At 30.6% G+C, this 23601-nt stretch overlaps 7 protein-coding genes across 7 annotated transcripts, besides 5 other annotated features; 3 read left to right on the top strand and 4 right to left on the bottom strand.

The window, feature by feature from the left end:
- Positions 1-399: 399 nt before the first annotated feature.
- On the bottom strand, positions 400-1344 carry TVAGG3_0940680 (ankyrin repeat-containing protein DDB G0279043 family; the record flags this gene model as incomplete). The annotated part of the gene is made up of 1 exon (XM_001327937.1): positions 400-1344. The coding sequence occupies one exon, from the start codon at positions 1342-1344 to the stop codon at positions 400-402; it is 945 nt and encodes a 314-aa protein (XP_001327972.1).
- A 1150-nt stretch (positions 1345-2494) lies between these two features.
- TVAGG3_0940670 (protein of unknown function (DUF3447)) lies at positions 2495-3436 on the bottom strand (the record flags this gene model as incomplete). Its single annotated transcript, XM_001327936.1, has 1 exon — positions 2495-3436. The coding sequence occupies one exon, from the start codon at positions 3434-3436 to the stop codon at positions 2495-2497; it is 942 nt and encodes a 313-aa protein (XP_001327971.1).
- A 604-nt stretch (positions 3437-4040) lies between these two features.
- TVAGG3_0940660 (flavodoxin-like fold) lies at positions 4041-4640 on the top strand (the record flags this gene model as incomplete). The annotated part of the gene is made up of 1 exon (XM_001327935.1): positions 4041-4640. The coding sequence occupies one exon, from the start codon at positions 4041-4043 to the stop codon at positions 4638-4640; it is 600 nt and encodes a 199-aa protein (XP_001327970.1).
- A 198-nt stretch (positions 4641-4838) lies between these two features.
- TVAGG3_0940650 (uncharacterized protein) lies at positions 4839-5765 on the bottom strand (the record flags this gene model as incomplete). The annotated part of the gene is made up of 1 exon (XM_001327934.1): positions 4839-5765. One exon carries the CDS (start codon positions 5763-5765, stop codon positions 4839-4841), a length of 927 nt encoding a protein of 308 aa, XP_001327969.1.
- A 1197-nt stretch (positions 5766-6962) lies between these two features.
- On the top strand, positions 6963-8500 carry TVAGG3_0940640 (nuclear import signal receptor protein; the record flags this gene model as incomplete). Its single annotated transcript, XM_001327933.2, has 1 exon — positions 6963-8411. The coding sequence occupies one exon, from the start codon at positions 6963-6965 to the stop codon at positions 8409-8411; it is 1449 nt and encodes a 482-aa protein (XP_001327968.1).
- Positions 8501-8798: 298 nt separating this feature from the next.
- TVAGG3_0940630 (uncharacterized protein) lies at positions 8799-9035 on the top strand (the record flags this gene model as incomplete). Its single annotated transcript, XM_001327932.1, has 1 exon — positions 8799-9035. One exon carries the CDS (start codon positions 8799-8801, stop codon positions 9033-9035), a length of 237 nt encoding a protein of 78 aa, XP_001327967.1.
- A 164-nt stretch (positions 9036-9199) lies between these two features.
- Positions 9200-9228: a mobile genetic element.
- A 5327-nt stretch (positions 9229-14555) lies between these two features.
- Positions 14556-14777: a mobile genetic element.
- Positions 14778-14928: 151 nt separating this feature from the next.
- Positions 14929-15743: a mobile genetic element.
- Positions 15744-19013: 3270 nt separating this feature from the next.
- Positions 19014-19734: a mobile genetic element.
- Positions 19735-20607: 873 nt separating this feature from the next.
- Positions 20608-20734: a mobile genetic element.
- A 144-nt stretch (positions 20735-20878) lies between these two features.
- On the bottom strand, positions 20879-23509 carry TVAGG3_0940570 (biological adhesion protein; the record flags this gene model as incomplete). The annotated part of the gene is made up of 1 exon (XM_001327931.1): positions 20879-23509. The coding sequence occupies one exon, from the start codon at positions 23507-23509 to the stop codon at positions 20879-20881; it is 2631 nt and encodes an 876-aa protein (XP_001327966.1).
- Positions 23510-23601: the final 92 nt, after the last annotated feature.

The raw sequence follows: 23601 nt of genomic DNA, 5'->3' as shown, positions 1-23601 counted from the left end.
TTCCAACTATTTGACAAATCCAGGATATAATTCGAAGTGATATTGAGCAAAAATAATTAATGCAATATCAGATACCGTAGCTTTGAAGTGCTATTTTATAGTTTGAAACGATATTATCATATTTTCACTTATTAATTAAGATGAAGCTGAATCAAATCAATATTTTTCATTTCTTAAAAGCATGATGCTATTTTTTAAAAAAAAATCAATAGCCTTTTTTCGATAAGAATATTTTTGAAATTTTTATTTTATCGATAAAATATCGAAATTGGGAAATATAATAGCATCTAATTTTCAAATTTAAGGTCTCGGTAAGCTCCAGTTTTAAGGAAACGAATACTTTAAAATTTAAGAAATAAACTCATATATTATATATAAGGGAAAAAAAATGAATTATCATTATATGTTGGAACATTTATTTTTTGCACCATGTGAAAGAAGTTCAACTGTTTCTTTATTATTATTCCATGTTGCATAATGAAGAGCAGTTTTTCCAACTTTATCTTTTTCGTTGATATTTGCACCATATGAAAGAAGAAGTTCAACTGTTTCTTTATTATTATTCCATGTTGCATAATGAAGAGCAGTTTTTCCATCTTTATCTTTTTCATTGATATTTGCACCATGTGAAATAAGAAGTTCGGCTGTTTCTTTGTTATCATGCGATATTGCTATATGAAGAGCAGTTTTTCCATTTTTATTTTTTTCATTGATATTTGCACCATGTGAAATAAGAAGTTCGGCTGTTTCTTTGTTATCATGCGATATTGCTGTATGAAGAGCAGTTTTTCCATTTTTATTTTTTTCATTGATATTTGCACCATGTGAAATAAGAAGTTCGGCTGTTTCTTTGTTATCATGCGATATTGCTATATGAAGAGCAGTATCTCCATCTTTATATTTTTCATTGATATCTGTGCCATGTGAAATAAGAAGTTCGGCTGTTTCTTTACTATTATAAATTGCTGCAACATAAAGAGCAGTATCTCCATCTTTATATTTTTCATTGATATCTGCGCCATGTGAAATAAGAAGTTCGGCTGTTTCTTTACTATTATAAATTGCTGCAACATAAAGAGCAGTATCTCCATCTTTATATTTTTCATTGATATCTGCGCCATGTGAAATAAGAAGTTCGGCTGTTTCTTTACTATTATAAATTGCTGCAACATAAAGAGCGGTATATCCATCTTTATATTTTTCATTGATATCTGCGCCATGTGAAATAAGAAGTTCGGCTGTTTCTTTACTATTATAAATTGCTGCAACATAAAGAGCGGCTTCGCCATCTAGGGATGCGACGGTTTTACGCCATGACCGTTTAAAAATAGAATAATACGCCATTTTTGGGGCCGAATGGCGGGTACGAAGTAGCCGCCATTCGGCCGAATAACAAAACAATACAAAATTATCGCCGTCCTTTTTTTTCTTTCTTTCTCTTTTTTTCCTTTCTCTCTCTCTCTCTTTCTTTTCTCTTTCCTCTTTTTACTCCTCTTTCTCTTTTCATCATTAAACGTAGAAATATATATTAATATTATTTTAAAATTAAAAAAAAATAAAGAAAGTATAATAAGTAATTATTTAGTTATCGATATATATATATAAAGTGATAATCTGAGGATAATCTGAGGAGGAGTCTGAGGATTAGACCGAGGAGTAGTTTGAGGATAATCTGAGGAGGAGTCTGAGGATAATCTGAGGAGTAGTTTCAGGAGTAGTCTGAGGACTAGTCTGAGGATAATCTGAGGAGGAGTTTGAGGATAATCTGAGGAGTAGTTTCAGGAGTAGTCTGAGGACTAGTCTCAGGACTAGTCTGATGAGGAGGACTCTAAGGGGTAGTCTGAAGAGTAGTCTCAGGAGGAAAATCTGAGGAGGAGTCTTATGAGGAAGATCTGAGGAGTAGTCTGATGAGGAGGGGTCTAAGGAGTAGTCTGAGGATGATGAGTAATCTGATAAGGAGTAGTCTGAGGATGATCTGAGGATAACCTGATGACTAGTCTAGGAGTGGTCTAATAAAAATGTAAAATATTTTCAAAGAAAAAATTCTATGAATTTTATATTTTAATTCTTAGCATTATACTGAATAAAATAAACATAAATATCAAAATTTGAAATTGAACACGCCAAAAAATTGATAATCCACATTCAATATTTTGTAAGTGGCGTACATTTTGAATACTCGCCATACGCCTTGGAGTTCTCAATTTTGAATTCGCCTTTATTTGGGCGACCTCAGAAAAATACGCCATTAAGAAAATATTGTATGAGATTTTAAATTTGAACACGCTCTACCTTAAGGAATTAAATTTATTAAGATATATTTATATATAATAAACGATTACTTAAAAAAAGTATTTCATCGCTTATGTAAGTTTCAAAAAAATCACGAAAATAAAAAAATCAAGATTAAAATTTTATTTTTAATTTTTGAATTTCTCAAATGGCGAAATTTTTGGGCGAACAAAAAAAATGTACGCCCGGTCAAATGGCGTGTTTAACGCATCCCTACGCCATCTGTATCTTTTTCATTGATATCTACACCATGTGAAATCAGAAATTCGGCTGCTTCTTTACTATTATAATGTGCTGCAATCTGAAGAGCGGTTCTTTCATCTAAAAGTTTTTTGTTGATATCTGCACCTAATGAAAGGAAATATTCGCATAGGGATGGAATATTAAACATCGGTGAATAAATCAAGCAGTTGATTAAAAGATTAGTTTGATCGAAAAAAACTAAAAATGAATCAAGATTATTATATTTTCTGCAAGCAAATAAGTCGATACTTATGGCGTACTCATTCACTAAGAATGTTACAAAATCAATGTTATGTGAAATAATTGCATATTTCATGCAATCTCGATCTGGTTTTTGATGTTTCAAACATTCACTCATTATCTCTTGATTTCTACCCAAAAATGAAAATACTAGACACAATTTTGTTATCGCTGAGTCAAATTCTGTTCTTAAGAACTTGAAACAATCAACTGCTCCGTAGTAACAACATAATTCAAGTAATGAAAATTTATTTTCACTAGGAAATACGAAAAAACTACTAAAATCTCTAAATAAGTTGCTTTCAAGTTTTTGATTTCCATCAAATCCTTCTATTTCAGTGAATGAAATGAATACTTCTAAGTCATTATTCATAAGTGCTCTGTAAATTGTATTTTCTTTAAGAATGTCGAGATTTTCTGATTTAATTATTTTGAAATCAGCAGACTTGTGTAATTTAATGCCATATTCTTTGTAAAACAAAAAGTTTGAAACAAGATTAACCTTGCTGACCTCTTTGACTTGATAATCATCTGATATGAGTTTGGCAAGAGATAAATATGACTTTGTATAGCGATTATTATATGGAATAATATCCAAAATATCTTTTATTATAATTTGGGGAAGACACTTCTGTGAATCAATCAAATTCGTTTTGATCATTTTGTAAATCGAGTTTAAATCTTCTTCTTTTTCTGTTTTCAGCTGATACAACGCATCATATGATTCGATATTATCAAGCTAAAATTTTTATCAGACAATCAGATACATAAATAGCATTCAAATGGTAAATATTCAGTTAAAATATACAGAAAATCGGCTAATTTAATTAATTAATTGCAATATTCAATTACTTACATGCAGTTTTGCAGAAGTGATTTGATTTTTTTTACCAAATGATATTAGATCATTTCTCTGCTTTCAATTATCGCAAATCAATGACTTGTAAATATATCAATTTTTTACAAATCAATAACTAATTCAATTTTCTGATATTTACAATTGGCCAATCGAAATTTTCTTTTCTCTCCACCAGGATCCATCACTATATTGTATTTTATACCAAATTTCATCATCTTGCTCAAGAGAAAATTTTGAATGAGGTTAATCATTCAAAATTAGATTTTGGATTATTATTGTTTATCAATAATGTTAAATTATTAATACAATAAATTTTCGGTTGACCAATTGTAAATATCAGAAAATTGAACGAATTTTTTATTGAATTAAAAATTGAAAATATAGAAATGATGAATCATTTTTATCAATGTCATCTCAGGCATCTAAGGGTACAGTACTCATCATCGACGGAGGATGTGAGTTTGAAATGTCAAAGGGAAACTTAAACCACTACTTGGCAGAAGTTGCTAAGAATCAGCTCGAATCATTTGGATGGAATGTTATCACTACAGCAGTTGACAAAGGATATGATATCAAAGAAGAAGTTGATAAAATTGTTAAGTGCGACGTTGCCATTCTTCAAGTCCCAGGTTGGTGGATGGGTCTTCCATGGAAAGTAAAGCAATACATTGATACAGTTTTCCAATCAGGTCGCGGCGTCCTTTTCAATAGTGACGGTCGCACTCGTAAGGATCCATCCAAGAAGTATGGCACAGGTGGATGCTTATCAGGAAAGCGTTTCATGGTCTCATCAACATGGAATGCACCAGAGATTGCATTCACAGAAGAAGGCCAGTTCTACGCAGACCTCGGCAAGAAGAAACACTGGGCAACAGTCGAGAAAGCATTTAGATTCATTGGTTTCGACGTCCTCGAAGGAATGTACTTCTTCGATGTCCACAAAGATCCACATGTTGAACAGGAAGTTGAACAATACAAACAACTTCTTGAAAAATACTTCAAATGAATTGTAACTGATAAATAGTATGTATATAGTTTAATAAAGCTATAAAATTTATTCAATTGCATATTTTATAATCTTTTAAAGTTATAATCTTCCTTTTATCTTAAGATATTAAAAACAAAACTCGTAAAAATAATAAATTTCCGTATAAAAATAAACTTTATAAACAAATAAATAAAAAACTAAATAATTTTCTTCACATTATACTGTGAGTCCTTGAACATCTAATTTACATGGAATATTTTGATCCATCATAGCATTGTTAAAAGTTCTAATAAGTCCAAGGATATCCATTATTAAAAAGCTCATCGATTCATTAAAAATCAATGAAAGTTCAGTCAATGAACTAATATATGCACAGCTCGAACTGAGCATACTTCTTAAATCTATTAATGTTGAACGATTATTTAAAGCCGAAGGAATTCTTGTTGTCAATAAATGATATCCCTGGCAATTAACTGTGCTTATGATTTCTTTCAAATCGGAAATGTTATATTCTTTAGATTCCTTTTTTGGGGAATTAGATTTGATATCTTTTGCCATTTTGTATGCCTTGTATGAATTGCGGTAAAGTTCTAGTCCTTTTGATATTAAATCTTGATTGACAATTTTTTGTACTTTAATAGCATCAGTTATGCTGTTTGAAATATAGAATATGGTTTGAAATGATTTTTCAATGGTACTGTTGATTGAAACCATGCCATTAACACTTAAATCTTCTGCACTTGCAAGGAATGTCGATACTTTTTCGGACAAAATTGAAATTTCATCAATAACGGCGACTAAGTTAGAATTTTTTGTTGGTGTTTCATTATTTTCCTTCTCTTTTTGTAAGCCAATATACGATTGCATTGTTCTTATGAACTGTTCAAATGACTCCCTAAAAGCAGAAAATGATTTTGGAAACTCTTTTGAGCAAACATCTGGAGGCATTTTTTGCATAACTTCTTGGTATTTAGTAATTATTTCGTTAAATATTTCTATAACTGAACTCATTTCATTGCAACGCATCATATAAGAAGCTCGGCTCGTAGAACTTTGTTTTCTGCTGGCAGTAGGAAATGCCATGTCAGTAAGAAAAGGAGTTCGTGATGTTTGCGCATGTTTATTTGTACGATAAGTACTCATTGGAATTATCAATTCTGCTTTTATGAATTTATAATTTTCAATAACGTGTATCGATGAGAAATTAATTTGATTAGTACTAATATTTCTAATAAGAAATATACCGAAGGAAAATGTAATTTGAGATTTGGGACTTTTGAGGGGATTTAAAAAAAATATCAATTTGCTTTTTTATAAATTTTATAACAATAGAAAAATCATAGAGAATAGTTCTCAAAAAAAATCTCAATAATTTAATATTGGCATCAAACGTGTATGATAATGATTTACATTTGCGTATAAAATTATTTGCCCTTTCAAAAATTTTATGGAATAATTGATCATATATGAAAAGTTTAGGATGAACAATTTGATTTCTATTTAAAAATAAAATCATTAATTCCTTATAAAATTCAGTTAAAAAAAATTAAATAGGAAATTGCTTTAAAAATATGGTCTTCCCAGACCATGAAAAAAGAAGATTCCAAAATTTTTGATTTCTCTTCATTATTTTATTATCAAAATATTTTCGAATCCGCTGACATAGTATTTGTCTGCCATGTATAGATGTTTTATAATATTTGCAGCCAGTTTATAGAAATACAAATGAAAACGGTCCTATTGGATTGAATTTAGAGAGTGTTTATCGAGATACCTATGAAAGAGAAAAAGTTTGGAAATAGTTCACTTTGTTTATAATATATATACGGGTTATTTCATAATCAAATTAAATATTTTAATAAATTCGAAAATCCCATAGTTGTAAGCATAGATGGGTGTTGGGATGTGTTTCTAATATATGTGAGTGCAAAGTATCCCAAGCAATCACGTCAAACATTATCTTTTTAGCGTTCTCAATTTTGATAGAGTTCTCAATTTATTGGATTGTTTAAGTTGTTCTATCTCGCTATATAAAGAGCATAAGAGGGGAATTCCTATAGTAATATGTTCACATATGGACTCATGTATACAAATAGTATGTCTATACTGAATGAAAACAAATATATTCACGTGAAAAACGGAAAATTATGTCCCACAAAATTTAATCGCATGAATCTTGAAATAATCTTAGAGTTCAATACCTAATATCTCTTCATGTATTTAAACAAGGATGCATTCTCCATTAGTATTTTTGCATGATTGCAATCAATGAAATTATTTCTCCAAAAAATAAAAAAAGTATTTTTATCGTTCGAACGATAAAAAAAATTTTTTTTATTGATGATGAACAGAAGTCCTTCTCGATCTGATATCTCCACAACAGAATTATCAGGCGTAGATCTTTCTCAATATAAGGAAGAATTGAACAGAGAAAGAAACTCCAGAACTTTAACTCTCAGAAGAATGAATAGACCGACTTTAAAGAGCGTCTTTGGCAATCTCCAGCAGAAAAGCAGACAACCCATTTCACTTTCTGACAATAAGCAAAATGTTATTAATGATGCTGTTACAACACTTCAATCAGGTGATGAATCGGCGATTCAGTCCTTCTGTCAAGATATCATCAATACCGAATTAGTAAGTGTATCCAATTTGGCGTATCTTGCTCACAGTCCTGAAGTTGCAGAAGCTATGGGTAACGCTGCATTAAATCCTGTTTCAGAAAACACGATTGTTTCATTACTTGGAGCGATTTCGAATCTATTCCCATTATCAGGATCAAATGATACAGCGTTTATTGATACAGGAATTGTTTTTTCCCTTCCAGAATTTATTGAAAATCCAAATTTAATAAATGCTTCAGTAACATTCATCGGATGCATCAGCGAAACAAGTTCATATGCCCGTGATGCTATTCTGTGCAATGAACTTCACGTAAGTCTTTGCCAAATCGCACTTCAATCAGAATCAGACGAATTAACAGTTAATGTTTGCGAAGCTATCCGAAAAATATTTGCTAACAATGCCGAGATAGACTTCCAAATTTTAAGCGATTCTGTCAATCCAATTGCCGATTTATTAAATTTAACAAATCTTACAGCACTTCACTCTATTATCGCTACTTTTACGGAAATGGCATGCAAAATGTCAACGCTCGTTCTGAAATACGATCAAATCGGACTTTATTCAAAAGTTATCGAATTTATTCAGAACGAAAACCTTACAGACGTTACTCTCAAACTCATTGGTGTCCTCTCCATAGGCCAACCCTCCCACGTCAGGGCTATGTTCGAAGGAGGACTGTTTGATTTGTTAATGAAGTTATTAGACACAGAATTTTGCCCGGATGTATTTTGGATCTTCTCCAATTTGATCGAAACCCTTGGTGGAGCTGCTCTCCAGTTCTTCGACCCATCTTTTATTACTCATGTCGTTGAAATCTCCGAAAGCGCTTCATTCGTCGTTAAGAAAGAAGCAGCCTTCTTCCTTTCAACGTATGCATTATTCTCAGACCCAGAAGTCCTTTACAGCTTCTTAAACGAAGCAATATTAGATATATTAGTTGAAATGCTCGGTTGTGGCGTTTCAATCATCATGAATAGAATCATTGATATCATAGTAAGAATGGTCCACCAGCTCCAGATGGGATCAATGACTGATGACTTTGTAAATTTGATTACTGAATCAGATTTAAGGAAAAGATTAGAAGATATTACAGAACAACAAAGTGGAATTGTTGCTGAGCGTGCCCAGTACTTGCTCGGCTTATTAGACTCTATCGATAACTAAGATTATTTGATAATTTTTAAAATTATGTTTTTTGTTTTTGTAATATGCATTTTTCTCAGTATTTTAAAGAAGGAATATTAATTAGTGAATAATTTAATATTATTAATCATTTTCGAAATCAATATTAAAAAATTTGTAATTAAAAAAAACTCATTTTTTTAAAGTTTCCACCTATTAATATTGTGACTTAGCAGATGTGATATGGTATCATATTTATTTGCTGTAATTATTATTAGATTATTTGTTTTGATCAACTTGTCAGAATATACAGAAGTCAAAAAAAATAATAAAAAATTGAATGTATCAATTCATTTTTAATTAGTGTCACTTTTTTAATTTTTCAATTTCCCGAAATTCAAAAGAAAAGTAAATATTTGTCATTTTGGAATGGCCAAACCTCAGATTAAAATTAGAGCCTTCATTTTCAACATTGGTACACCAAATGAAGTAAGATTAAAATGTACGGCAAATGGATTACCTGATCTCGGAAGGAAAAAAAGACGCGAGTTAGCATTACTAAAGAATGTGATACAAAATGATGATTCAAGGCCAATTGCAAATATTGCAGACAATACGACATTCCCTAATGAAAAAGATTTCGGTGAATTTATAACTGAAATATGATTTATTTCTTGTGTCAAGATTATATTCCGATTAAACATACTTTCCAATTAAATATGTTTCTTGATAGCTTGTTTCCAAAATGAGATGAATTGTATTGAAAATGTATTTCATAAAAAAGATAAATCGAAGAAATTAACTACTCTATTTCTTTTATTGTCATTCTTTAAGAGTGCACTTACCACTTTCTCACTTGTAATAAAAAAATCTCATGATTACAAGGGTTAAACTAAAAAGTAAATTTTAGAAACTCAAAAATGAAATCATGAGATTTGGTAATGAAGGAAAATAATTGTAATTTTAGATAATTTGCAAATAGTTATATTGCATCGAATATTTAGATAATTTAGTTTTTCTTCATCTCTCTGAAATATTTTCCCCCGATATATAAGACATGTTAAATTAATATATAATTAACATTTAGATGGGAATATAATTAAAGCACAAATCATTTTTCATTCAATGTACGTCAAAAAATGAAGTCAAAAACTTATTTTGACAATTTTGAAAAGAAATTTGAATAGCAATTCAAATTTCAAATGTTTATCATAGGTTAATGATAGCCAAGCAGAACATTATTTTAGAAACAAGTAAAGTCATTCGAAAAAGCACTTCATAAATTATGTTTTCGATCGTAACATAATAGATGTTTTCGCTTTTATACAAAAGATTTATCAAATTTATTATCATATATGTTATTATTCGTTCATCTTTACGGAAACACCATAGCATTAAGATACTCACATGGGAGATTACTCAAACGTATATGTTAAAATCCTAAATTATTAACTTTTTTTTGTACTGGTTGTTTTCCTTGTAATAGCTATAAAACATATAGATTCATTGTAAGTATCACCTTTTGAATAGATTTATTTAAAAACTATCAGCCAAAAAAAAGTTACCCGTATATTCAATTGCTGACTTATTCAAAATAGCAAAATTAATAATACAATAATGATTTATAGCAACATGGTATGCATAACGTTTAACTATTTAGTATGTCTTATAAAATTATTATTTTATTTTTTTTTTTTATTATTAGGAATAAATTATCTTAATACAAGGAACTAGTTCACACATTTATGTAATTTAGATATTTTGCTCAGAAAGCCTAATTGATTGGTACTAACTTATCATTTAGTCGCTCATTGAGAAAGTATTATTAAAACATGCAAGATATGTGAGATTATTATAAACTTCGGATTACAATCTAAATAGTTTAATTTCAATCATACTTCATGATGATAAATATAATATTTTTATTCATTATTGTAATATATGAAATTTAAGCATTAATATTATTTTAGAACTTAAAATAATTAGTTTATGTCGATTCATAATTGGAATAAATCGGCTAAATATGTAAAAAATTTAAAAAATTCAAAAATGGCAAAAATAAACTGAGCATAAAAATATATGCAAATTACTGATGCATTTTCCACAAAATTGGCTGAAAATAGGAAAATATTTAAGTAAGGATGTATGGATTTCCCCAATCCACTAGGTAGTGATGCGAAAAATTCCCAAACATATGGGGTTTCTCATATCCCGTCCCCTATCGTTTCCCCAATTCAATTTTTTTGGAATTTTATTTTTTTTCCCGCCCATTTGAATTAAAAATGGGCGATTTTCGTTAATGTGATTGAAATATCATAAAATTAATACGTATTTTAGCTAATAATTCTATTTTTATACAATATTCTCTCATTAAATCAACATTTTTTTCTAATTTTAATTTTTAATTTTTAATTTCTTCATAATTTTAGCGATTTATGCTCATTATTAGCAAATAAATAATATATATAATATACTTATTTCATTTTATTCAGATAGGTCTTTGGGATTGGGATACCTTGTCCAAATTCAGAGGAAGTTTGAGAGGTTGGGATGGGGTAGCCCATATTCAATTATCCCAAGTGTACTCCACGAATTTAAAATTATATTATATTATTGATGACATATCTAAATTTATAGATAAAAATTTCAATGCGTACACAATTTTTTTTGAGAAAATTCTTTTTTTTTACTTATTTTCATTCATAAAAGCTCACGTGAACTTAATTAACAACTGAGACATTTCCTATGAAATCATTTAATGCCGTCAAAATAGACATGTCTAAGCTGTTTTGAGTGACTTTCGCTCGATGTCTGCTGCAATATCAGACATCGAGCGAAAGTCTCTCATATTGGCAACACATCCATACGATCAATACTATAGCTACGAATTACAAGCCTGTTTGGGCAATTTTTGGCCGAGTTCTGATTTTTCATTAGATCTCGAGCGAAAGTCTCTCAAATTGGCTGCCAGTTCATAAGAGTGAAACTCTAGCTACGAATTAGAAGCTTGCTTGAGAGACTCTCGCTCGCGTTGGGATCTGCATCAGAACTCGAACGAAAGCCTCTCAAAGTGGTAAGACCTGCTCATTGTTGAGCAGGAGCTGCGTAATGTGTTCGAGTAGAGTGAGGCTCTTCTAAGATCTTCCTTGTGATTGGAAGAAATTAGAAGAGTCTCACTCTACTATTTTGTAATTGTATGCCCTGGCCTTTGAGTGACCAGGGCTGCGTAATGTGTTCGAGTAGAGTGAGGCTCTTCTAAGATCTTCTGATCTTGTGATTGGAAGAAATTAGAAGAGTCTCACTCTACTATTTTGTAATTGTATGCCCTGGCCTTTGAGTGACCAGGGCTGCGTAATGAATTCGAGTAGGATTGTACAATAGCTCGGCAAACGCCGAGCAAATTGATATAAACGTACATCCCACAAAAAATGGATTGTCAAAATTTATCCCAAATTTTACAAAACCGCAGCGGTTATGACATCCCAGGGCTAAAAAAATTCGGAAACTCGCATCTCTACACTAGGGCTGCTTGCTGTTTGGGATTCCCACTGTCCCAAATTGAAATTTTTCAATGAGTTTCAAGAAAAAAATAAAAAAATGGGTGAAGGCAAAAAGAATTTAAAAAGGGTTATCTATAAAAGTATAATATTATGTGCAAATAAAGTAATTTTAGATATAATATCGCTTATATTAAAAATATATGAATTTGAATAGGGTTGTTAGATTCCCGACGATAGGTGTCTTGGAAGATTTGCCTGGTGTCATCATAGTGTCTTTAAATCAAAAATTTTAGTTTGGAGTTAGTTGTATTGATTTTTCAATAAAAAACATTTCTAAAACAAGAAAATAAAACGATAAAATATTTATATTTTATATAAGGATCTTATATATTTAAAATAAATATCATTTTATTTTTTTCATTGGTGTCTGTCAAACCATAATACACTATTCAAAAATTCAATGTGTCTTGCGGTTTCAAAAGACACCTTCAAATTGAACGATAGCACAGACACTATTGAATTTGACCCATTTTATTTAGTTTTTACCCTTTTTATTTTTAAGAATTAATGACTGAAACAGCCGTTTTGCTATGACCTCAATCACTTTTATTTATTATTTTAAATATTATTTAATTTTATTATTTGAATAGGCCAACTTATATTTGAGAAGCTCAATTTGAGACAACTTAATACATTGAAATATCATAAATATTGAAATATTAAAAAGTGTATTTCAAAATATTGAAAATATAAAAATTTATAATACTGAAATTGAGACAAATTAATAAATTTAATGTGTTTTTTGAAATAACTCTCAAATATTATTTTTTTGTTTATTTAATGATGAATTAAGGGTTTCGTTTTGCGAAAAAACGTACAATACGCAATTTCGCTAAAAAAACATTTAGCTAGCAATTTCGACCTTTGACTCCACTCAAGACGTCACTTTTTTAATTTTGCGGTATCATATTTTGGAAAATCTTTATGAATATTATATATAAATAAAAAGTCTCTTTAATATCTATATTTCATATTTTTATCGATTTTAAAGTTTTTGCGAAAAGTATTCAATTATTTTGCTATTTGGTAGGGTAAATGTCAGATTTGCGACATTTCTGATATGATATTCAGATTCTACGTTGATAATAATGCTTATAGAACCCTCTTGCTATTGTGTCAAAATTGCGAAAACGATAGCAAAAATATTCGCAATATCAAAATTGAGATATTGAGTGAATTATGCATTATAGAGATTAAAAATCTGATTTGTGAAAACATCTCATCAGTTTCTAGCTAATTCAAAAATCTTTACTATCTTATTCGATTAAAATGAAAAGGGAATAGTTTCATTATGCTTTAAATGACAGCCTTATAATATAATCATAGTTTTCGCTCAATATTGCAGCATTTTTTTCGAATCTATGGTCAATGTCCTAAATACTGATTGCTTTGCATTCATATCTCTTACATTATACCACATCACTATTCATGCTATTCCTATCTTTTTCATTTTTGTTTGTTTCTCATAATTTCTCAAAAAACATGATAACTTGATATTTGTAAATAATCATACTTATAACGTAAATAAGAACTTGACCTATTAAGAAAGCAGTAATGAAAAGAAAATCTGAATTCATAAAAATTACAAGTTTCTGATGACAATTAGCTTAATTAAACCAGGTACAAGATTATATAATTGTATTTTCTATCCAATTATCCATATAATATCTTATCCAGAAAAAATAACTTGATCAATACCAAATGATTTTTTAACTAGTAAATAAAGTATTTTCTTTACACACACATTGTATATCATAGTTTTTTTTTTTTTTTGGTTTCGCAAAACATCCAAAAACAAATATGCTATAAAAGTGACAATTTTAGCAAAACGAAACCCTTAGATGAATAAATATGATTGCTTCAGTCAATCATAAAAACTAATTTAAGTTTAAAATAATGAAAGGATAATTTGATCGTTTTTTAAAATACAATTATTTTTGATGATTTGCAAGAATCTTTGAAAAGAATATAATAATGTTCTATTTTTGTAAAATTTATCCAAATCATGTATTACATAAATTACGATTAAAAACAATGAAAGAACCAAAAAGTGTGTTTTGTGTTTTGTTGTTGCGTGTTGGATGCGGGATCCTGTTATTTCCGAAATCGACAAAAAATTTGGAAATTTAATTTCCGAAATCGAAATTATATTAATGTTTTTAATATTCTTATATCAAAAAGATTAAAGTTCATTAAGAGAAAAACAATTCTTCTTCTTCAATCTATTGGCGCATTTATTTCTACACGCCAATAAGGAAGGGAAAATTATAAGACAGCATGGTGTCTTCAAAACGCTAATTTTTGATATTTTTAACAACCGTAAATTTGAATAAATTAGAAATTTGAAATTTTGCCTAAAAAAGTTAAATTCTATACTTGCAGTATGAGTGTGTTGTAATGGTAGTAAGAATGGGCTAGCTCAAAGCAACTGCTCAAAACTTTCCCGCCAAAAACGCAAAAGTGTCATTTCTGCATGGAAGACCATAGCTGGAGTCACGCTCAACCATCCCCTTGCTGGTATGATGTGCAACCTTTGTTCTAACCAATCATAGTGCTGCTTCATCCATATCAGCAAGTGGTTTCAGCATCAGACCTCCGCTTGGTCTTCCATAAGAGCCCTGCAAATCAGAAGCACAGTAATTATGCAGCCTAGTTGCTAGGGTATAGTAGCTAGGCCGCATAATTATTGTGCTTCTAGCGATATTAGTTATACGTTATTGCACGCATTCACTTATACTACCACTCTCTCGCTCCTAAAAAGTCAGATACTTCGTAATTACTAGAATAGGGCCAAGTTCTTCCGAGGCCTCTCATTGCATGAGAGACTTCGGAAGAGCTTGGCCCTAAAGCATCTCACTACGGCTCCCTGGTCTACAAAAGGCTAAAGAAACTACAATTTGAGTAGAGTCCTTCCGAAGTCTCCCATTCAATGAGAGGCTTCGGAGGAATTCTACTCCAAGGTAATGCGCTTGTAGTTTCTGACTTTCTATTGAACGAAAAATGTAAATTTACTCGAAAAGAGCAAAAGTTCTTCCGAGGCCTCTCATTGAATGAGAGACTTCGGAAGAACTTTGTTCTAGTGTAATGCGTGTATATTCTTGGGTCCAGGGAGAGCGAGAGAACTAGTTTGTAATTCGTTTTTGCTGAAGTTCTCCGGATTTCTCTCAATTGAGGAAGGAAATCCGGAAAACTTCAGCATGAGTTAATTGTGGTGTAACTCTCTGGGTATTTACCGGCCAGAGAGCGAGTAAAATATTAGAGAGCGCATAGTCTCAGCATAGGTATGCGCACTATAAATATACGTTATTTTTTACTTTCGTATGAAGAAATAGCTTCTCATTTTTATGCTTCTATATACTTTGTTACTAAGTAAATCGCCTATTTTCTTATTAAAGCCTAATTTTTCCACGTGATTAAGAATCTCTGCATCCCAAAAATTCGTTTTCTGCGTTCAGAACGCGAAAACATGCAGTATATCTCAAGATAAATGGAAATCTTTCTCTTATATTTTCCAAAAAAAGGGTTTTTCGAATTTTTGTCATCAAAATTGTTGTTTTTCTTATCAAATTTGAAAAATCAAGATTTTTTTTGGAGATTTTCAGCAAAACAAAACACGGTAGATAGATGTTATTTTATGATGTCTATCTGATGATGATCTTTTTTTGATTTTTAGTAGAAATTCAAAAATTGTTTAACAAAATAATAATGATATCCTCTTTATCTTGAGATATACTGCATGTTTTCGCGTTCTGAACGCAGAAAACGAATTTTTGGGATGCAGAGATTCTTAATCACGTGGAAAAATTAGGCTTTAAGGATACCCTTACATTGCGTAGTTAGAAAGAGAATATGATATTGTCATGATTGCTAAAGTTTTAGGATCCAGAAATGAATATACATCAAACTGAAACAATTGATAAATTGAATGAACTTTTGAGAGGTTCTCAAATAAAAAAAATTATCTAATTTTTTACAATGTTACTATTATTTTATCCACATATGTATATATAGTAATTTGAGAAAACTTTTAGGAAAAAATAAGTTTAATAAAATCTGAATTTTACTTGTTGTGGGATTGTTATTAATTGACACTCCAGACGTATTACTAATAGTTATGCGTATGCAATTAAAGTATTTCTGATGGACAAAATGTGAGATTTATATCAGATAATTCATTTCTACTATTAAGTTATTCATTTATGAGTTTGCACTTATTCGCACTAAATAAATAACTATTAAAAATTGTTTTAATTAATTGACACCATATAAATAGAGTGAATTTTGTTTGATCAAACAACAATAGATGATAGATATAAAGCCAAGAAACTTGCTATTAATATGCTCTACTTGCTATTTCAATGTAAGTATGATATTTTCTAAATGTTTCGTTCAGATAACTTAGATATATTAGTCAAAATTTGAAATTTTAATAGCACATATATTAAAAATGATTATTATTCATAAAAGATTAATGAAATAGTAAAAAAAATCAATCAAATTATAAAAATACAACATTTAGAAGAATTCTTATTATCCTTCAAAAAGTCAGTATTTCTGCTGTAATTTTCTACAACATTGTAGTTATTGCACTTTGTCTATGGATTTGTATATATGTTATATATAAATTATATATCTAAACTGCCCATAAGTGCAATTTTTATATAAATTGTTTATTTCTTTAACAATTTCATATGAAATATGCTTTTTTAAGCGTATCAAAGCTGTGTTCTTAATGTGCATGGATATATCAAGAAAAATGTCGAAAAAAAATGTGAATTCAAAAATTCACTGAATTTTCACCGTTTTTTGAATTTTGCTACAGCACTAATATTAAATAATACTAAAATCTTCTGTCTTTGTAAAAGAATAAATTCTGACAAAAAGTGCTCGTTTAAATTTAATGATCATCTGTATGACTAAGTGGTAAAAAGTGTTTATGACCAAAAAAGGGTTACATGCTTAGTCTATTTTTCTGACAGGATACTCTAGATTTACATGATCTCTATTTCATATCTCCGTTTTTAGATTCTTCGACAGATTTTATGATAGAAAACCAAGATTAACAAATTTCCGGCATGTTAATGAAGAAATCTGCAGCTACCCTCAATATTATTTCAATAATCAGTATCGTTTCTCTTACAATTTATTTTTTTCTCAATAATTTAACAAGAAATAACAATACACACTTGGTTTTACGTATAAAAGCTAAGTGTCGAACTTAATCAACTTTACTTACTTAGCAAATGAATATTTTTGTGGTTGCGAGTTCTGAATGCTGAAGTTTTAGATTTCTCTATAAATGATATCATTGCACTTACAATGTTGTTCCAGCCTATCGCATAAATCATAGAAAATCCAAAAAAAAAATAATATAAAGAAAATTCATGTCATGAAGTTCAAAAAATACCGTGTAACATTAAAATTTGTTATGCATAATACATTTTAGCTATTATTGATTTTTTTTAATTTTCGAGAAATTGAATGGTGAGTCCGATAGAGAAATTTTTAAAAATCCTAGTGCCTCATAGAAGTAATTTCCCTCGTCTCCCATACTTCCAAATGTATGCATATGACATAAACTTTTATGCATTACACAAGTGGCCAATAATATCTATAGAGTAAAAAATTAGAAATTTAATTTTTTTATATGATAGTTATATTTCAGATTTGCGAGCGTAACTTTTTTCTCCATGGCATACTTGTTTTAAGAGCAAATGATCAAAATCGTCCTTCAATTATTGAAGGAGCTGATATCTTTTGAAAATTGAATTGAAAGGGTATTCAATTTTCAAATTTCCTCTCAATTTTGGAAACATATCAACTCTATGAATTAACAATTATGTGCCTTCACAGTTTATCAGTCATATAAGGTGCTTATAAAGAAAAAAGTTACGCTCGCAAAATATGTTTTTATATAGATTTCACATAAAATAATTATGTAATTTCTAAAAAGAATATTTTTGTTCTTGAATATTAAAGTGTATTGTAGTTTAAAAAGTTTTAAATATGTTGCTAAAATTTCAGGTTTATAGCTCATGTCTAGCATGACTTCTTCGTATGCGCAAAAAATCTGACACGTAAGGGTATCCTTAATAAGAAAATAGGCGATTTACTTAGTAACAAAGTATATAGTGTTGCATGCTAAGATCAGTCATAATGTAAACCTCTCAATTTTATTGTCGTGGGAAGTATCTCAATTCCTTCAAAAAAATTGAAAAACTATTTAATTTTAAAAATATAATACTTTTAATTAGTTAATTAATTGGAGATATTTTAAAAAATCACTTTTGATAATACTTTTGAGAACTTTAATTAAAAAAATATATTCAAAAATATCCAGGATATCAAGAGGGAATTGTTCCTTATGAGGTATATAGTTATGATGTATACCTCATAAGGAACAATTCCCTCCTTAAAACGAGAAAACTTGTTCGAAATTGTTTATCATTTCGAACAAGTTTTCTCGTTTTTAATAAGAAACTAAAGGCTATGAGGCACTGATTATATATTAGTGCCTCACAGCCTTTAGTTTCTAATAGATAGCTGGGAAACTTTCTCCAAATGATAAGTTATTCAGAGAAAGTTTCCCAGCTATCAAGAGGGAATTGTTCCTTATGAGGTATATAGTTATGATGTATACCTCATAAGGAACAATTCCCTCCTTAAAATCGTAGACATTTTTATACTTATTAATCAACCATTCAAAATCATATTCCTCTGAAAAGTTATTTTATTAAAAATTTAGAATTTTAATAAATATAGAGTTTGAATTTCATACAATACCTATATATTTTCAATAATGGAATTTGAAAACCATTCTCAAAAGTTCTCAGAAAACCTTTTTTTAATTAATTTTAAGAAATCTGAGTATTAAATTAAGTGATAAATACGTTTGACACTACTTTAATTTTTAAATTCAAAAAATTATATGTGCTTCTTAAAATGACTCAAAAAAATTTTATTATAAAATAATATATAATATTAAAAATCCCACAACATTTTTTACTTTACATAATCGTACTTCCTCGACGATTAATTTCCACTCAATTTCTATCGTTGACCGAACTTAGCATGCAACAATAGAAGCATAAAAATGAGAAGCTATTTCTTCATACGAAAGTAAAAAATAACGTATATTTATAGTGCGCATACCTATGCTGAGACTATGCGCTCTCTAATATTTTACTCGCTCTCTGGCCGGTAAATACCCAGAGAGTTACACCACAATTAACTCATGCTGAAGTTTTCCGGATTTCCTTCCTCAATTGAGAGAAATCCGGAGAACTTCAGCAAAAACGAATTACAAACTAGTTCTCTCGCTCTCCCTGGACCCAAGAATATACACGCATTACACTAGAACAAAGTTCTTCCGAAGTCTCTCATTCAATGAGAGGCCTCGGAAGAACTTTTGCTCTTTTCGAGTAAATTTACATTTTTCGTTCAATAGAAGTCAGAAACTACAAGCGCATTACCTTGGAGTAGAATTCCTCCGAGCCTCTCATTGAATGGGAGACTTCGGAAGGACTCTACTCAAATTGTAGTTTCTTTAGCCTTTTGTAGACCAGGGAGCCGTAGTGAGATGCTTTAGGGCCAAGCTCTTCCGAAGTCTCTCATGCAATGAGAGGCCTCGGAAGAACTTGGCCCTATTCTAGTAATTACGAAGTATCTGACTTTTTAGGAGCGAGAGAGTGGTAGTATAAGTGAATGCGTGCAATAACGTATAACTAATATCGCTAGAAGCACAATAATTATGCGGCCTAGCTACTATACCCTAGCAACTAGGCTGCATAATTACTGTGCTTCTGATTTGCAGGGCTCTTATGGAAGACCAAGCGGAGGTCTGATGCTGAAACCACTTGCTGATATGGATGAAGCAGCACTATGATTGGTTAGAACAAAGGTTGCACATCATACCAGCAAGGGGATGGTTGAGCGTGACTCCAGCTATGGTCTTCCATGCAGAAATGACACTTTTGCGTTTTTGGCGGGAAAGTTTTGAGCAGTTGCTTTGAGCTAGCCCATTCTTACTACCATTACAACACACTCATACTGCAAGTATAGAATTTAACTTTTTTAGGCAAAATTTCAAATTTCTAATTTATTCAAATTCATATATTATAATAACAAGACTTTTTTTCTTCATCATTCATGTATAATATATATGACACTATTAGATATATATTTAGAATAGTATTATTATAAAATTTTTAAAATTTGTTTGAAATGAGCATAAACCATGAAACAAATCATATGTTATCTATTGATCTTAATCAGAGCAAATCAACTTCTATCTTAAAATCTGCAATTTCTTGCTACTTTTTTTTCATTTCTTTTATTTTGTTTCCAAATAGCCTCTCAATTGGATTAAAATATACTACTATTGAAATATATTTATAATATTCATCAATATTTCATTCGACGATTATTGGGGATTGGGATTGATCCCAGCCCACCTCTCAATTCCATTCAAAATTTGAATATGGGCTGGGCTGGGATTATCCCTAATAATCGTTATCGTTTATCTTCAAATGGCAATAATAGCTAAAAGATATAAATAGATATACTATGTGTTAAAATTAATATACCTCTCCCAAGCAATGAAAAAAAAAACTTGGGCTAAAAATGTCACTTTTGGGCCGCCCAGGGCTAAATTTTTTTTTCGTTTTACATCCTTAATTTAAGGGTGTACTTACACCCCTATGACAGGGCCTTTAATTCATATGTTTAAGGTTAAATTTCAATGGCGCTTCACGCCGGTTGTCAAAAATTTGAATTACAGTCAGATGGGCGTAAGTGCAGCCTTAAAAAAACTTAAACTCATTCTTCTGTTTTCTTCATTTAGGCTGAAATATTACAAAATTTCCTAAAAATCGTTTATCAGATAATAAATTTATGAATTTACAATTAAAAAAATCGGATAAATCAAACATAATAGTAGAGATGGTAAGTTCATTTCTTATCAGATGTAAACTTAGTTGCCTCTGTTTGGAAGTAGTTCAGTTTATCTAAGTCATTTTTGACCATTTCAACAAGTTGGTGGAGAGATTCTTCATCAAAATCTTCATCGAAATCATACATTGATCCGAGTGATTCTTTGATGATCTCAAGGAAGTTATTTACGCGTTTTTCAGCATTAGCATTTGCTTCTTTAGATGCCTTTTGCATCTTAGCTTCAAACACCATTGTTTGTGCAGCAAGTTGGCCATTAAGTTGCTGCTTTTCTTTATTAACTTGATTCTTGAGAGTATTCATCTCTGATTGAATCTTTTTGACAGCTGTGTTGAGTTGAGTATTTTCATTCTTGAGCTGTTGATTCTGTTGTTCAATTTGCGACATCTGCTGAAGAACTTTCTGTGTTGTTTCATTAGCTGTTTGAGCTTTCTCCTTAAGTTGCTCGATTGTTTGGTTGAGAACTTGTTTTGATGAATCAAATGATTGTTGCATTTCTTTAATAATAGCTTGATGTTGTTGTTCAAGCTGCTTCTCTTTCCTGCGTTGTCTCTTCCTCTTTTCTTCTGATTCTTGAGCTATTGATGCAATTTGATCATTAAGTGTTTCAATTTCTCTTCTGAAACTTTCTTCTTGGCGTTTGATCTGTTTGTTCTTAGTAACAATTGATGTTGTGTTCTCAACCTGGGTCTTCTTTAATAGCATTGAAAGAGTATTGCATTCTTCTGTTTTCAATCTTAACTCATCTTCAAGTTTCTTCATATCTAGTTTCCTCTTTTCATCTGTTTCTTTCATCTTTTCAATGATTTCTTTTGTGACAGTAGGAGAATTCTCATCTGTCATCTTTGTTGTTTGTGCAACTTGAAGTTTCATATTTGCGACATCAAGCTGACTCTTCAAGTCATCTCTTTGGATCTGTAACTGTGCAATTTGTTGCTTCTGATCATTATCTGCCTTTTGTAACTCCATTTGGGCATTCTGAGATTTACGAAGCTGGGCTTTGAGTTGATTAGCTGTCTTTGTCGTCTTTTGGAGTTTGTCTTTCAATTCTTGGAATGTCATTTGTCCATCATCAAATGTTGAAACTGCAGCAGAAACTTCATTTGTTGGAAGGGATCTTTCAACAACATTGACTTGAGAAGTAGAATCAGTTGCGGGTTGTGCCTGAATTACGTTCTTTGATGCAATTTGTTGTCTAAGGTATACATTTGAAAGGAACTGTGATGTTAGAATTGCAAATGTTGTATCTGATTGATCTGCAATTGTTTGGATCTCTGTCTTCTTCTTTGTGATATCGTCTGAGAAGAAGAAATCATTAGAAATGAAATGCTGATCGCCCATGACACGTTCTCTGATAAGTGGATCGATTTCGCCACATTTTTGTGTCATAAATTCTGTGAATTCTTCATTTTCATTGCATTTTGCAAGTTGCCTGAGGTTTTCGGAGACAGCGGCAACAATTTGGCGCCATGTCTCTGCTGTATCTTGATAGTTTTGAACTTCTTTGAGAATTTGATCATGAGAATTCTTTAATTCTTTCAATTCGCATTCAAGTTCGTTAATATAGGTTCCAGCTTCATTCAAGATCATTTGAACTCTTTGCATTGGCTGGAATTGAATCTGTTTGACTATTCTTTCGCAATTGTCGCCAATTTCACCTTCAAATGGGATTTTGAGTTCAAGAATCTCGGTATTCTTTGCAACTGTGCGTGTTGCTTTTTGATTGTTCTTGTTATTAATCATTTGGATCTCCTTCTGAAGAGATTCAATTTTATACTCTGAAGTTGCAAGAGCAGATGACTGTTTCTGAAGAAGAATAATGATTCTCTGTTTCTCTTTTGTCATGTCTTCTATTTCAGTACACTGTGAGTTGAACTGTTCTTCAATTTGAGAGAAAGCGTTGTCTTTAGTTTCTAAATGTTCTTTAAGTGTAGCAATTTGGTTGTTAAGGTCATTAATTGTTTGATTTTGTTCATTGATCTTAATCTTAAGTGAATCAATGTCTTGATTCAAAGTAGTTTTTTCATTTTGCTCTTTCTGAAGTTCAAGCTGAGTAGATTCCAATTGGCCTTGCAGTGTAGTAATCGCATTTGCAAATTCAGTTGTTTTTGCTTGCATCTTCTTCTTGAAAAGCTTAGATTTTTCAACTTTTCCATAAAGCTCTTCGATAACAAGAGATTTTTCATCGATTTCCATTTTAAGTGACTGCTTATCAGCTCTGAGTTTATTTCTTTGCTCTGTCATAACACGTAATTCTTCGTTAATTTGATCTCTTTCACTTTCAAGGGCAGCAATTTGCTGAACATTTCTGTTGGAAGCATTGTTTCCATCAGATGCTAAGTCGTTAACTTGTTGAGTTAATTGGGAGTTTTTTTCATTCGCTTCGTTTAATTGTGATTTAAGTGTTTGGAGTTGATTTAATATGCCTTTTGTTGCATTTGCTGCATCTAAAGCCTCTTTCAATTGATTTTTAAGGCCTTCGATTGATGTTTGAAGTTGTGAATTAATTTCTTGAAGTCTGGAGTTTTCAAGTTGAAGATTTTGAATATCAGGAGCATCTATTGTATCATCAGGTATATTTTCATCCATGTCCTCTGAAAAGGAGCAAGAACTTAAGTCAATCTCATCCATTTTCAAATAAAAAACCTAAACGAAAATCTTGGTGGACGTTTAAAAATACGAATATTACGCCATAATTAGAAAGTCGAAGAATAGAAAAGAGT

Source organism: Trichomonas vaginalis, chromosome I (assembly GCF_026262505.1).
Source record: "Trichomonas vaginalis G3 chromosome I, whole genome shotgun sequence".
NCBI classification, from domain to species: domain Eukaryota; phylum Parabasalia; order Trichomonadida; family Trichomonadidae; genus Trichomonas; species Trichomonas vaginalis.
The sequence above is the reverse complement of the archived record's forward strand: the minus strand, read 5'-3'. Positions and strand labels throughout refer to the sequence as shown.